Consider the following 16,085-nt stretch of genomic DNA (forward strand, 5'->3'; position numbering starts at 1 on the left):
GCTCTCCACTGACGCTGATGCTGCTGGTTCAGTGACCACATTTTGAGAACCACTGCTCCAGTCCCTTGCTAGTCAGAGTGTGGGCCATGGGCCAATAGCCTTGGATCCTAAGGGAGCTGGCTAGAAATGCAGTCTCTCAGGCCCACCCAGACCTCTGAATCCGAATCTGCATTTTAGCAAGATTCCCCAGGTGACTGGTATCACAATTCAAGTTTGAAAAGCTCCTCTCTGGAGGGCTGATGACATGGTAATGGGACAGATTTTGACAGGTTTTGGAAGATGTCTTATTAATTTGTAGCCATGCTTTGTCTATGGTTACATCTTGAAAGACGATCAATTGGGATCACAGAGTGTTAGTCTGAGAAGGAAGGTAAAGGTTATCTACTCTAGTACAACTGCTGGATAAATCATAATATATGCTAAGGTAGAATTCAGAAGATTCTAAACTTACCTGGGGAGCTTTTACTGCTAATACTTGAGCTCTATTCCAGATGAATTTAAATCTGAATCTCGGAATGGACATCAATAGTTTCGAATAGCTCCCAGGCAATTCTGAGGAATCATTGCTCTAAATTCCCTTTTCTTGCAATTAAGGTAACTAAAGCCCAGAGAAAGTTCTCCTTGGAAGGTTGGGGTGGAAATCACATCCAGTATGCTTTGGGTAGACCATGCGTTATGATCTATCCAGATTTGGGTAGTGACAAATCTTGGTATAATATGTGGATCTCACTGGTCTTTTGAACCGTCTCAAGTTGTTTAGCACTGAGTAGGTTTTGAGGTTAGGCAGTGAACCAGATACCCACCTTCCAAACCTCCCAGGCCAGCAGAGAAGATAAGTGATGACAACAGGAAATGTGAGTTGTACAGAAATTGGCAGGAGGGCCCGTGGAGGGACTATGCAGTGGGGTGGCAGAGAGCATAGTGAAATGAGGGTGAGTAGCTAGGTGGCACTGGACTAGAGGTATTGGGATGCTGCCTAGACTCTGCTGTCACCTGGCAGAGCAACATTCAGTTGCTGGGTGCGTCCACAGTCAGGTTATTCATTCTATCAGGACCTAACTGCTGTCTTACCTGTTTTCCAGTGCCCAACCCTTGCAAACAGATCTGCAGCCACCTCTGCCTTCTGAGACCTGGAGGATACAGCTGTGCCTGTCCCCAGGGTTCCAGTTTTATAGAAGGGAGCAACACTGAGTGTGATGCAGGTAGGGGTACTGCCTGAGCAGCCACGGGGGCCTGGGAGCACTCCTCTGCTGTCTTCAGGAGCCTGAAGAATCCCTGTGTACTGGGTCCCTTGCAGCAGATGGGGATGGCAGGAAGGAGGGATGAGGGATGTGGGAGGCATGAACAGGCTGAGAGGGACTTAGGGGGCAAGCAGAACCGTGTTCCAGGGACTTCTGAGAATTATTTGCTAAGATCTGCAGAAATATAGATCCAGTGTCCCTAAATCTATTGCTGTGTTGTTTTGTAAAGACATTTTGAAGAGTGAGTTTTGATAGGACCTTCACCTCAGGCTGGATTCCCATTGCCCCAGAATCCGTTCAACCTTAATTGGAGTTCCTCAGGGTAGAGAACCATGTTCAGTTTTGACATCTGAAGAAAGGGCCACCTTTTGAAAAGTGCTTTATATTATCAGGAGATGAAGACCAGCATGAGGAAACTGTGGTTTAATTTTCGTTCCAAATGCTGTGGATGATCTATTCTTGGCAAGACCTTTTTTCAATGACTCTTTTAAGTTGAGGAGTTAATAATCCGGGAGGAATAACTAGTGTCCCTAACTAGCATCCTGTGCTGGGAAAAGCCTGTGAAAAAGTCATCCTGAAATTCACTAGTGACCCATTTTATGGCTGACATCCTTGGGGCCTTCCCCAGTTTTAGCTGATGGGGAAATAAAAACGCTTAACCACCTTCTACCACCAGGGGGAGCAGGCAGTTGGACCAGGAACCACGCTTTGACTCATCCTAAGCAGGCTGAAAAGTTGGCAGGTTTAGGGAATGAATCCAGGGAGAAAAAACTGCTTCTCGTCTCCCCTCTTCCCCTACTCTTGCACTCATCCCAACGTTACTGGGGAAATATTGGTAGGACTCCAATATTTCGAGCAATGTTCGGACAATTTCAAGCTTTGAGATGTGTTCCATGCTGCGGATAGATCATTTTGCCACTCATTGCAACTTCACATCGTAGGAGCAGTGTGGTCCAGGTTGTCACCTCATCTACTACTTTTCTCATTTAAACTTTTTGCCAAGTGAATGATATTAAGATTCTTGTTTTAAAGAACATTAACCCAAGTAAGAACATGAGTGATGGTAGTCATTCCATATAGGGCTTCAGTTTGGTATAATAATTAATGAAGCAATTAGTTCAGTAAGAGTTCTTGAGTGCCAGCTGTGTGCCAGGCACTGTTCTAAGTGCTGGATGTAACAGAAGTGAACAAAACAGACAAACCCCTGTGTTCATTGAGTTTACATTCTAATAGGACAATAAATAGAGAAGTCACTAAATATACAGTAGGTCAGGTGGCACTATGGAGAAAATGAAGGCAGGGGAAGAGGGAATGAGGATGGGGTGGGTGGGAATTCTCCTTTAGATAGTGTTCAGGGAAGGCCTGTCTGATACAGTAAACACTGAGTGGAGACTCGTATTGAAGGTCTGAGCCAGGAAGGTATCCAGACTTTAAATAATATACACATGTGATCTATGCTTATTAAGCATCTTCAACATACAAGACACTGAAGCACTAATCACCCATCAGGTACATCCTAGGAGTATGTATTGGCCGAGCTGGGAGCAGGGACCTGGAGTCAGGGCAGTTTGGGAGGACTTGAAAATTCAGGAGCTCTCTAGCTAGCTGCCTATCAAGTATCTGTATATCTGTACTATGTAACTGCCTGTTGACTGATCAATTACTGATGTTTTGGGGCCTTTAGTGGAAGTTTCAAGGTGGGCCTCCATTAAACTCTTGATTTTAACTGGGTTCATGGAGGAGAATTCTGAAAACTTCAAATGATAATGTGAACATCTTAAGAGATTATTTTACCACTATGCTCTTGTAACTATTAATATATGCTCCAGAGTCTTTGGGAAAAATTCTACACACTGCCCCCTCTCTTTCCACTAAATGTATGTTACTCTCCAAGATTTTAGGGAAATTCACTGGACTTAGGGGGAAGGTAAGCTTTGACAGGGAGACTAACTGGCTGGCCCGCCCCTCCTCCTACCCCTAACCCGGGCAAGTTTGCATGGTGCGGGCGTTCTGCTGAGTACAGCCGACTAACACACGCATGGCTTTCCCTTCCTGCAGCTATCGAACTGCCTATCAACCTGCCCCCACCGTGCAGGTGCATGCACGGAGGAAATTGCTATTTTGATGAGACTGACCTCCCCAAATGCAAGTAAGTCTGAATGGAGAGGTCCCAGCTATAGGCCTCACCTCTTCCAGGGAAATTTGAGACCTTAAAGTAGCCAGGAAAACAAATACAGGAACCTCACCGGTTTACTAATTCTTACATTTTAACCAGCTCACCTTCCCTGGAGGGAGTCCACAGAGAACTGAGGCAGCGCTTCTGTAACTAGAATGTGCATGAGAATCCCGTGGTGATCTGGTTCAAGGGCCCATTCTCATGCACAGAGATTCTGCATTTCTGACAAGCTCTGGGTGAGGCTACGGGGTCTTGGACCACACTTCGGGGAGCAAGGAGTTAAGAGAATTGGCAACAGCATTTTCCTACTCACCTGACATTGTTAATTACAAGAGGACCGTGGGAGAAGAGCTGTTTGGAGTGCTGCTTTGGTACAAGGTCTCATGATGAGCAGAAAGACCGGGAGAAAGATTCGGAAAGACGATGACTGTGTTGCGAAAGCTCTCACCTGGGGCAAGATAAATAGATGTCTTTAAAAGCATTTAATGAAAGCACATAAAAGAAAAAACGTAACCATGGTTTCCATTTTTACTCCCCAAGGAAGCATCGCATAGCTTAGAGAAGACACCAATGGGTTTCGGTGATATGACTGACCCCGTAGGTGCCTCAGCTACTCCATTAGAAGTGAATTTCTAAGATCAGAGCCCCGTTCTGTCTGCTTATCTTCTCTTGGCAGAATAAACAAAAGTCATGCAGGATGCCTGTCTGTTCAACATGTAATTTATGCAGTCAAAGCTCTCTCTACCTCAGGAGGTGCTCAGAAAAGAAGTCCAAGAACTAACAGCTAGTGAATGATTTTCTATTTCCTTTCAGGTGTCCTAACGGCTACACCGGAAAATATTGTGAAATGGCGTTTTCAAAAGGCATCTCTCCAGGAACAAGTAAGTTTTAATAATGTGAGCAGCTGGGCGCGGTGGCACACGCCTGTAATCTCAGCACTTTGGGAGGCTAAGCCAGGCGGATTGCCTGAGCTCGGGAGTTTGAGACCAGCCTGGGCAACATGGTGAAACCCTGTCTCTACTAAAATACAAAAAATTAGCTGGGTGTGGCAGTGAGCGCCTGTAGTGAGCGCCTGTAGTCCCAGTTGCTCGGGAGGCTGAGGCAGGAGAATCGCTTGAACCCAGGAGGTGGAGGTTGCAGTGAGCCAAGATCATGCCACTGCCCTCCAGCCTGGGCGACAGAGCGAGACTCGGTCTCGAAAAAAAAAAACCAAAAAAACAAAAGACAATGTGAGCAACCTGGAAATACTCATGGCCCCTAAATTGAATGCTGTCACAGCTTTTCTACTTAACACAGTCTTTAAAAGAGTGGTTCTAGCCCCCCGGTTCTGCCAGGATTGAGGGCTTCCGTGTGTTGATGTGCTCTCTGCTCTCTTCTTCCATAGCTGCAGTAGCTGTGCTGTTGACAGTCCTCTTGATCATCGTAATTGGAGCTCTGGCAATTGCAGGATTCTTCCACTATAGGCGAACTGGCTCCCTTTTGCCTGCTCTGCCCAAGCTGCCAAGGTCAGTTTCATTATGGGGAACACTAATGTTTGAAGCCTAAGTAATTCACAGGAAGCCATGTGAAGGACTTAGTTTTCGTTTTAAGTTTAAAAAGCACAATACGCAGTTCACCTATTCTGCAGAAACGAAAAGCAGTGAGGATGTCAGGCAGTCACTTCAAATCACAACTTCTTAACCAACTCTTCTCTAAAGCCTGAGTGGTGACAAGCTGTGTTTTGTAGTCCAAATGGTTGTGCCTACTGGTAGGGGTGCAAGTCAGAGGGGAGTGAAAAGGCAGCTGTGTGATGCCCAGGCTTTATCCTGGTATGTGCTGAACGCTTTTTCTTTTAGATCTCAGGGTTCAGGAATGTGCTTTAACATTTCCAGGTAGCTAAGGGAACTTACTACCATTTGACAGTGGAAATTTAGAGTGGGAATTGAGTGTTGCATTTAAGGAAGATTCAGCAGTGTGGAAGAAAGGGTACTATTGCGAAAGGTTGGTTGTTTTTTTTTGTTCTTATTGTTGTTTAAAATAACAAGACACTTTCTGGATACTTGCTTCCAGCTTAAGCAGTCTTGTCAAACCCTCTGAAAATGGAAATGGGGTGACTTTCAGATCAGGGGCAGATCTTAACATGGATATTGGAGTATCTGATTTTGGACCTGAGACTGCTATTGACAGATCAATGGCAATGGTGAGTATGGTTTCAAAATGATTACTCGAAGGTTGTCATTTATAGAATAAACACTTTTTACAAAGAACAAAATTCATCTAGAGAAGACTGAAATCAGTAGTAGGCCTCTCAGAATAAAGTCTGCACTACACAAACCAAGTTAGGAAACATTAGATTTGTTGCGCAAAGGTGTCTAAAAACACTAGTAATAAAATTGGAATTTACCCCTGCTCTAAGCCACAGTGTTGAATTGGAATCATGATCAGTCTTAAGTTTGACTTGAATATTGAAGAGCTTCCTGTTTTTTTGGGGGGCAATGGGTGGGGAGGACATATTTTGTTTTAATTTGATGACATATGTATAAAAGGAGTAGGGAACTATATTTTTTCTAGTGTCATATATTTTTCCACCAACGTACAGTGATGGAATTAACAGTGATTTTAGAGTTGGCGTTGGTCCAGACCATGGCTCTGCCACCTACTAAGTATGTGACAATAGACATGAAGCTGATATCTCTGACCTTCGTTGTCCCTGTTTGTAAAATGGGCACAATAATACCTCCTGGGATGACCAAATAAACACTTTATGAGGGGGCTGCCGCAGTCCCGGCACCCAGGGGCTCTCTGTAATCAGTATTGGGAAACCACTTTCAGTATTTTGTTTCTCCCTCAAATCTTTCATTTTTTTTCCTTCCCTGAAAATGTAATATTATCCATTCTTTTCCTTTCCCTCTCTTCTCATTCTTCTCCTTCCACCATTATCCTTTCGTCTTGCACAGACCCAATCCCCAAGTGAGTTATTTAAGAGAATTTAGATATAAGAAGAGTGTTTCTGTTTCCTTGAGTTGGTAAATTATTGCCTGTTATGTTACTTTGCATAAAAATTTGCCATATGGAGGCCTTGTATCTTGCTGGCTTTTTTTTTTTTTTTTTTTTTTTTTGCGAGTTCTCCTGTGGGTAACTTGGGCATAGCACCTAGCATACCTCCAGGTATGAGGAAGGCACCTTTTTTGTGTGTGATCTAGATTAGTATGGTGTAAATCTCTCCCTCTGCCGTCAGAGTGAAGACTTTGTCATGGAAATGGGGAAGCAGCCCATAATATTTGAAAACCCAATGTACTCAGCAGCCAGAGACAGTGCTGTCAAAGTGGTTCAGCCAACCCAGGTGAGAAACCGTGCAGTCCTTTATTTCAGTTACTGCTGTCGCTGGATCTTAATCTATTGAGTCATGTCTTCTTAGGATTCTCCTAACCTTCCTTCCAAATGGATGGAAGCGTAGTGACTGGTCCATGCCACAGCTGCCCTATCTGCAGGAACAGGACCAACCCAAGGACATAAGACCTGAAAACAATCAGAATCCTGTTCCGTTGCATAGTGGTGGAGGTTTGGCAGCTGTGCTGGGGCTGCTGACCAAGAGCCTTTCATTCTGAGGGGTGTCAGAGCAAAAGGTCTGAGTCCCTTTGGGGGCCTGGTAAACACAGTGCCTGAAACACCTCAGCTTATCTACAAATACTTGTGAAATGAAGGAGTGGAGACTTGTCAGATCATTATACAGGAATGGGGGACTGGGCCCAGTCTCTGGTTCTTGCTGCTATCACAAGATTGTGGTTTGAGGTGGATTAAAGGGAGAGGGACCTCTTATGCTTGCTGTTGTGATTTTTTTCCAAAAAGTACAAAGGTCTCTAGACTTGATGGACAGATATCTAAATTTCCTTGTTGCAGCCTTATCGCTCAGTGATCTTTAAGAAGAAGAGCTGGGGCCGGGCGCGGTGGTTCACGCCTGTAATCCCAGCACTTTGGGAGGCCGAGGCGGGTGGATCACGAGGTCGAGAGATCGAGACCATCCTGGTCAACATGGTGAAACCCCGTCTCTACTAAACATACAAAAAATTAGCTGGGCATGGTGGCGCGTGCCTGTAATCCCAGCTACTCAGGAGGCTGAGGCAGGAGAATTGCCTGAACCCAGGAGGCGGAGGTTGCGGTGAGCCGAGATCGCGCCATTGCACTCCAGCCTGGGTAACAAGAGCGAAACTCCGTCTCAAAAAAAAAGAGGAAGAAGAAGAGCTGGGAGATGAGACAGGAATATAGGTGAAGGGAATAACTTATTATAAGGTCTGCATTGATAACCCTAGTACTGCTTCCAGTACTTGTCAACTGTGAATGTGTGTCTCTTGTCAAAACAACTATGGCCTTAGTGACAATAAATAACTGACATTGTTAACACCTATGCTCCACTCCTTTTGAACTTGAGATATGGTACGTTTTAATACGGAAGCTAGAAATGTTTATTTTACAAATATTTTGTGATTTTAAGATCATAAATGTTTAAATCTTGAAAGCATTTTGCCTGATTAATAAACAGATATGAAAACTTTAATTGCATGATAAAACAGATATGATATTTTATTTGACATCTTCACTTAAAATAAAATGAGGTCATGTATACAAATGCATATGCAAGTTTGAGAATAAACAAAGTAATGAATGTGAATATATAGGAAAAGAAGTGAATTGTCTACCTTGTAGTTTGTTATATATTCATGGTCATTTGGTCTGAAAAGGGAAACTTGCAATTATATGAATATTATAGAAAAATGTGTAGAAGAGTATTAACTCTATTATTCTCATCTTTTCAAAAATTCAACCTCTTTTTAGTAGTTCTATGAAATTTTAATTTCCAAAGATAGGATTTATTAATATTCAAAGAAATTATTAAGATCCAGAGAAAGAATTCTCAGTTCACCAGTGGGGTTGGGGAATTATTCTTGCTGTTCTTCCAGGATTTGGCTTCCAGTATATAAACAGAGTTTCTTTTTTTTTTTTTTGAGACGGAGTTTTTGCTCTTGTTACCCAGGCTGGAGTGCAATGGCGCGATCTCGGCTCACCGCAACCTCCGCCTCCTGGGTTCAGGCAATTCTCCTGCCTCAGCCTCCTGAGTAGCTGGGATTACAGGCACGTGCCACCATGCCCAGCTAATTTTTTTTTTCTATTTTTAGTAGAGACGGGGTTTCACCATGTTGACCAGGATGGTCTCGATCTCTCGACCTTGTGATCCACCCGCCTCGGCCTCCCAAAGTGCTGGGATTACAGGCTTGAGCCACCGCGCCCGGCCCATAAACAGAGTTTCTTTATCCAAAAATTTGGTCAACAGTGGGAGTAAGAAGGTATAGAAAATATAGTAGAAATTGCTAGTAATAAGTGAGAGCATGACCGGTGAGGAATGTATTTGCCTCCCAGGATTATGGTATGAGGTGATTAGTGGTTGCTGCTCTTGATTTGGGGATGATGGGAGTTAATGTTTTGACCTGACTTACTGGGTTATGTGATGCAATAAAAATGGTGCCTGACGATGTCTGTGGAAGAATGAGATGGCAAAAAGAGCCAGAGTTGGCACAAACTTTACAGCAAATTTGTTTACTACTGAATTCTTTCCAAATTGGGTAATGGCCTTTAATATGTCCACAGGTGACTGTATCTGGAAATGTGGAGAATAAGAACTATGGAAGTCCCATAAACCCTTCTGAGGTAGTTCCAGAGACAAAGCCAACTTCCCCAGATGCTGATGGAACTCAGGTAACAGTTGCTGACTCCTGAAATACTGTGGGATTTGGAAAGAACTTTGGGATGGCCGGGTTGTTATTAACCTTAAGCAAACGAGGGAGACTCTGACAGGCTTAAAGATACATTGATAGTTAATAAATATAATTTTTTAAAAATAATAGATTGAAAAACTTTCCACCAAATAAAGCTACATTCTAACATTGAGTTGGGAATAATGTTTGTTGTAACATGGGAGAACACATCACAAAAAAGAAAAAATCGACTTCTGGATCCAGTATCTTCAGACCAGGGACATTTAAGTTGAGAAACTGACTCAGTATGAATAAAGATTTCCTTGTGTCAAAGATACAGATGAAAGATTCTGCTCTGTTTGCCATGATTTCTCTACATGTATCTTTATTCCTTTAAGCTGGTCTTCGCCCTCCTGCTATTACAGTCTTTACCGCTAGATGGCACTAATTTACATACTCTTTGTCCATTCATCATCCATCTTTTAATTATTGTCCAACCAATCATCTAACTAATGTTATTGCCCTCGATGGTGTTTAATACTGGAGATTGAAAGAAAAAAATGCCGTTAGATGGAACTTCTTAAACATGCCTGCAGGTCCTTTACAATTGGTACACTATTTGGTCTGCAGAAAAATTCAATAAATATATTTGACATTAAACTCTGTATTAATGAATTATTAGTTTTAATGAACACATATGAAGCTATCCCAGATATAGCTGTTTGAATCTGGACAAACCGTTTTACCTCTGGGGCTAAAGTCCTCAATAATACAGTATTTCTCACTGGGGCACTATTGGCATATTGAGTGGGACAGTTCTTTGTGCTTCAAAACTGCCCTATGCACTGCAGGGAATTTCAGTATTTCTGGTCCCTGTCCACTAAATTCCAGTAGTGTCTCCCTTAATTCAATGTGACTCCAGAAATCACCTCCCCTCTCCCAACACATGTGCACACACTCTGAGTTGAGAACCACTAGGAACTGGACTGTCTCTGTTTTAAGATTCTATGACCAATTTTGTGAAGTAATGTAAAGAAATGAAAGTCTAAGAGTAGTTAGAAATTTTATCATTTGATACAATTTTATTAAATTTTATAATCTATAAACATTGATATCTGGGTAACTTGGCAGTCTCATTATCACCTTAAACATTGGTTCTTGGTCTGCTTATTTAAATAAAAATAAAATTTGAATGAAATTGATGCTAATGAGAAGAGTCTGTATCAAGGTTTCTGTATACCTTCTCAAATTCCCTTCCTTATTCCTTCTTATATCACACATATTCTCTCTCTCTCTCTCTCTCTCTCTCTCTCTGTGTGTGTGTGTGTGTGTCTCTCTGTCTCTCTCTCTCACACACAGACATACATAAATCCTGTTTAGAAAGGAATTTTCAGTTTCAGATTTTTCAAGGGACTGAACATTTTTTCTTGAAGCTGTATTAAAAATAGATTTTTAAGATTAATTTTCCACAGACACGTGGAGGCTTGAATGTCATATATTTGGTCTTCCAAGTTTGAGTCAACCCCAGGCTAGTGCCAGATGTATATTCTCAGCCTTTTTTCTTGGTCCATCTCTAGTCTAGTGATCTTATTCACTACATAGAGATTTTCCTCTGCTGGAGCTGGAAGGGGAATGTGGTGGGGAGGCCATAACCTCTGACCTGCATGTCTCTCATGAGAAACAGAATGTATACTGACAGCCTCTTTCAAAGGAGAGCAGATCTTCACCAATTGTAGTCCTTTCTTTCTCTTCCCCTTTGTCATCCCTTGGTTCCTCTTCTTACTTTTTTACATTAGTGAGGCTGAGACCCTCTAAAATTTGTCTGCCATGGCCTGTCCAGGGATCTCACTGTATTTCTTGCCTCCTGGGCACTGAGATAACAGCCAGCATGGCTTAAAAGCAGTAGAGGCGCTTGGGTGAGATCACCTAGGTTGATTTGAACATGCCAGAGTCTCACAGATGTATCTTTCATCCATAAATATGTTGAAAGACTAACAATTAAAAACATGGGCCGGGCATGGTGTCTCATGTCTGTAATCCTAGCACTTTGGGAGGTTGAGGCAGGCAGATCACAAGGTCAGGAGTTTGAGATCAGCCTGGACAACATAGTGAAACCCCATCTCTACCAAAAATACAAAAATTGGCTGGATGTGGTGGCGCATGCCTGAGCTACTCAGGAGGCCGAGGCTGGGGAATCGCTTGAACCCAGGAGGCAGAGGTTGCAGTGAGTCAGGGTTGCGCAACTGCACTCCAGCCTGGGCAACAGAACGAGACTTCATCTCAAACAAACAAACAAAAAACAAAAACAAACCATGAACTGGGATTCAGTTCTATTATTTTTCAAAAGTGTATTTTCCATTGATATGCATGAGATCTCCCAAGGAGGCAAAAATGAAAGTCACCATCACTTTTCTCTTGTTAGTAATTGCTTAACTCCAAGCTAGCCATTCCATTTTGAAGCAATGACATCTAAGAGACTTTGGCCTGCCCCACTTAACTGTAAGCACCCAGAGGCAGGGCTTTGACCTGAATGTCTTCATGTTCCCCTTTGGGGGCACTATGTACAATGCAGGGACTCACTTGAATATGGGTTAAAGTGAAGACCTCTTCTACTTCTCCTGTAGCTCTGTGCTCCCCATTCCTCCACAGGCTGGTGCCTTGCTTTCACAGAGTAAGAGACACCCCATAAAACCCGTGGGCTCCCTCAGCTTCTGTTGGGAGTAGGCTGTCTGTTCCCTTGTCTCCCACCAGGTTTTTATCTGGCAGTCGGCAGGACAGGCAACTTTTCAGTAGAGCGTGGGCCACACACCATGGCCCAAGGTGATTTTCCTTGGGCTCTCCAGTTTGTGGGCCTCTGGGTCCCCTGAGTAATCATTACCTGCCCTTCTACCTGCAATTTAGTTGTATAATCTTGCTGTGGCTCAGCAACTTAGGGCAGTAAGTGTACGTACCTCCAGGAGTTGTTAAGAAAACATCAGAAACTGGTAAACCTTTTAAAATAATTCCTGGCCGGGCGCGGTGGCTCAAGCCTGTAATCCCAGCACTTTGGGAGGCCGAGGCGGGTGGATCACAAGGTCAAGAGATCGAGACCATCCTGGTCAACATGGTGAAACCCCGTCTCTACTAAAAATACAAAAAATTAGCTGGGCATGGTGGCACGTGCCTGTAATCCCAGCTACTCAGGAGGCTGAGGCAGGAGAATTGCCTGAACCCAGGAGGCGGAGGTTGCGGTGAGCCGAGATCGCACCATTGCACTCCAGCCTGGGTAACGAGAGCGAAACTCTGTCTCAAAAAAAAAAAAAAAAAAAAAAAAAAAAAATTCCTGACACACAGTAAGAACTCAACAAATGTTAGATGTTTTTGTTATTAGTATTATTATGATACAGGAGGGGATGATGAAGGGAGAAGGGATAAAAAGACCGTTATTTTAGAGAATAAGAGTTATAGTTTATCTCTGCCCAATTTTCAGGCAGCCCCAGAAATCTCTTTTTCTCCAGATGCACCTTGTATGTGTCTGTTTTATGTGTTCTCTCTGTACTGAAGTAGCCAGGTGATCTGCTTGTAGACACTATGGCACAGATTCTGTAAGTTCTAAATTTGAAATTAAAGAAGTTTCTAAAACCATTCGATGAAAAGAGCCTAGAGTGAGACCATAGGAGAAACTGAAAATTTACTACATGGGCTCAGTCACATGGTCCTACGTCCCAAATTGCTTTATCCTTCAGTAAGAAGAAATTTTAAAATTGAGACAGGAGGAAAAGAAACCCACAAAAGAATTCCAATACTGAGAGCGTTTTGTTTTCCCCTTTTCATTTAGGTGACAAAATGGAATCTCTTCAGACGAAAAGCTAAACAAACTACCAACTTTGAAAATCCAATCTATGCCCAGGTAATTTATAGCAATTTTTCTTAGCACAGACATTCTTTCTTAGAAATTATTTGCTTGGTTAAATTGGACACACACACTTAGATTATTCTGAGCAGAGTGGCCACAAATAGTCTTCTTTATGAAAAATCATGTATGGTTTCCTTGGGGGAATATATGGCTGATTCCTGCTATGGTGTGTTCTTAGATGGAGAACGAACAGAAGGAAAGTGTTGCTGCGACCCCACCTCCATCACCTTCTCCCCCTGCTAAGCCTAAGCCTCCTTCAAAAAGAGACCCAGTGCCAACCTATTCTGCAACAGAAGACACTTTTAAAGACACCGCAAATCTTGTTAAAGAAGACTCTGAAGTATAGCTATGCCAGCTATTTAAGGAATAATTAGAAACACACTTTTGCACATATATTTTTTACAAAGAGATGAAAAAAGTCAACATTCAGTACTTTATGAAAAATATATTTTTTCCTGTATGCCTATAGTTGGGAGTATCCTGTGTGTCTTTTTTTACTTATGCCGTCTCATATTTTTACAAATAATTATCACCATGTATTATATGTATATCTTTGCACTGAAGTTGTCTGACGGTAATACTATAAATATACTGTATATTTGTAAATTTTGGAAAGATTATCCTGTTACTGAATTTGAATTTGCTAATAAAAGTGTCTGCTGATTTGGGTGGTGATCATGATAGTAAATGATCCAACAGGAAAAGGAATTGACTTGGGACCTTTAGCCGTGTCTAAAGAAGAGGCACCACTCATATCTCCTATAAAATTATCTAGGAAAGGAATACAGACTCTGCTCTTGGGTCCATTTTTACACATTAGCACTTAATGTTCAATATTACCTGTCAGTTTGATTAATGGGTATATAGATAAGGGCCACTATGTGTAACATAGACATCTGAACTTGACTGTAGACTCCTCAGATAATACAGAAGGTAGAGAAAGCAATTCGGTTTGCCCCTTCTGTGTGTTGGCATTGTCTAACCAGAACCCTCTGTTTCATGTATGTTCTCTCACTAGCTGCCAAGGCAACATTTTTATTTGTGATGTCTATGAGGAAATCCTGTATCATTAAGTGCCACTGTCCTGCATTGAGTTTGTAGTTTTAAATGAGCTCTTCTGCTTGATGGACCCTGAAGCAATTTCTGCCCTCACCTGACATCCGAGGTGGTCACCTACCCTAGTAGCTGGAGCTCAGTAGCTAAATTTCTGAAACCAAATCTGTGTCTTCATAAAATAAGGTGCAAAATAAATAAATAAATAAATAAAAATACCAGTTAAGCAAAGCCTCAACTGGGGTTTTGTTTCTATGAAAATATCATTATAATCACTATTTATTTCCTAAGTTGAACCTGAATAGAAAGGGAAACCATTCTTAAGCTTTTTCTAGGCCCTTTGGCTAAATGTGTCCATTTATAATAGAATGTACTGTACAGTCCAGATCTGCTCTTTAATTTTTATTGCTTTTTTAAAGAGATGGGGTCTTGCTATGTTGCCCAGGATGATCTTGAAGTCCTGGGCTCAAGTGATCCTCCCACCTCAGCCTCTTGAGTAGTTGGAATTACAGGCATGAGCCACTGTGCCCGGCTTCCAGCTCTTCTCTTAAATAGTGAGCAGGTATAGTCTCCACAACAGGAACCATGGCAGGAATACACACTTTCCCATAGCAAACAGCATTCCTGGCTCTCTGTGCTAATATTGCACATTTGTTAAACAATGAATGAATGGATGGATGGATGGATGGATGGATGGATGAATGAAACATATACTACTGATTATTTTATTCCAGCCTTCTCAAAATATTTGTTGTTCATATTTTGAGTGCTGATTGTAATTACTTTGAAAGGTACTTTGATTAGATAAACAACGGGAAATTATGCTGCTGAAAAATTTCTAATAAATGTGTATTTTATCAGATGTTTTCTGTGTGCTTCATGAGCCCCAGTCATGAATCAGTTGTATTTTGCTGTGTAAAAACTTTGAGTGCTCTCAGTCACACCAATTCTGTACCACTCCTTCCTGGAAGTGAATCCAGAGCAATTTGACTAAAAATCAAGCCTCTGCGTTCATTTTGTATGTGTCCATGATAGTCTGGTATAAATTATAGAAAACAACTGTCCAGAAACAAGTAGATATCAGAGTCCGAAGTGACCACCAGGATAGTTAGTCCTTGAATGCTGTCCATGGCTAAGGCAGACCAGGGAGAAAGTGTGTATATTCCTGTTTCTCTAATAACTAGTGTTCCTCTAACAGTCATTTGTCAAGAGGACAATTTCCCAGCCAGCTCCTTTCCGCATAGGATGTGGGCCATCTTCCTGCTGTTAAGCTCTTTGAGCCTCAGCTGTGGCCTCTATAAAATAGGGGGCTTGATTGTGAGAGTCCAATGTGGAAGTGTATAAAAAGAGTGTAACCCAATGCCCAGCATAAAGTATACCCTCAGTCAATAGAAACCATGACTATTATCATTTACGAAGCAAACGGAAACTAGAACAGCCATTTAGGTGTTTTTAAAAGTTCCTTGGGTGATTTAATGCAGAGCCTTGGTTGAGAATGATGATTATAAACAGAAATTGGTGCTCTTTATTTTTTAGTGGAGGAGGTTACTCAGGTGAACGAGATTTTGTCTGGTCCTTTGAAATGATGCACACCATCTTATCTATAATGAGGCTGAAGAGCAGATGATAAAGTTTGGTCTTGTTTTACCGTCATTTGAAGGTGATAGGAAGAGCAGTAAACACTCCTGTACATGGAAGATAGGAAACCAAGGCTGAGAAGAGAAAAGTCCATGTTCACATCACAGCCCAGGGAACAGAGCCACTGTTGAAATAAATACACTTCTCCCAGATCTTTTTAAGAATCCTGAGGAGTTGTTTGAGTTTCTTGTGTGTTCTGGATATGAGTGCCCTGTCATGTGAACAGTTTGCAAAATTTTCTTCAATTTAACATGTGGTCTCTTCACTTTGTTGATTGTTTCCTTTGCTGTGCAGAAGCTTTTCGGTTATTATAGTCCCATTTGTCTATTTTTGGTTTTGTTGCCTGTGCTTCC

The 16,085-nt window shown here is 42.1% G+C and overlaps 1 protein-coding gene across 1 annotated transcript in view; it reads left to right on the forward strand.

Moving 5' to 3' along the window:
* Nucleotides 1-14,954, forward strand: part of LRP2 (LDL receptor related protein 2) — a 222,142-nt gene extending 207,188 nt beyond the window's left edge. The window contains exons 71-79 of the mRNA XM_074399509.1: nucleotides 1,083-1,202; nucleotides 3,300-3,390; nucleotides 4,231-4,298; nucleotides 4,802-4,922; nucleotides 5,467-5,596; nucleotides 6,635-6,739; nucleotides 9,040-9,147; nucleotides 12,964-13,035; nucleotides 13,220-14,954. Coding sequence (XP_074255610.1) covers nucleotides 1,083-1,202; nucleotides 3,300-3,390; nucleotides 4,231-4,298; nucleotides 4,802-4,922; nucleotides 5,467-5,596; nucleotides 6,635-6,739; nucleotides 9,040-9,147; nucleotides 12,964-13,035; nucleotides 13,220-13,387 — 983 coding nt within the window. The 3' untranslated portion in view covers nucleotides 13,388-14,954. The remainder of the gene's footprint in view (nucleotides 1-1,082; nucleotides 1,203-3,299; nucleotides 3,391-4,230; nucleotides 4,299-4,801; nucleotides 4,923-5,466; nucleotides 5,597-6,634; nucleotides 6,740-9,039; nucleotides 9,148-12,963; nucleotides 13,036-13,219) is intronic.
* The last annotated feature ends 1,131 nt before the right edge of the window (nucleotides 14,955-16,085 follow it).

This window comes from Saimiri boliviensis, chromosome 5, assembly GCF_048565385.1.
Source record: "Saimiri boliviensis isolate mSaiBol1 chromosome 5, mSaiBol1.pri, whole genome shotgun sequence".
NCBI lineage: Eukaryota > Metazoa > Chordata > Mammalia > Primates > Cebidae > Saimiri > Saimiri boliviensis.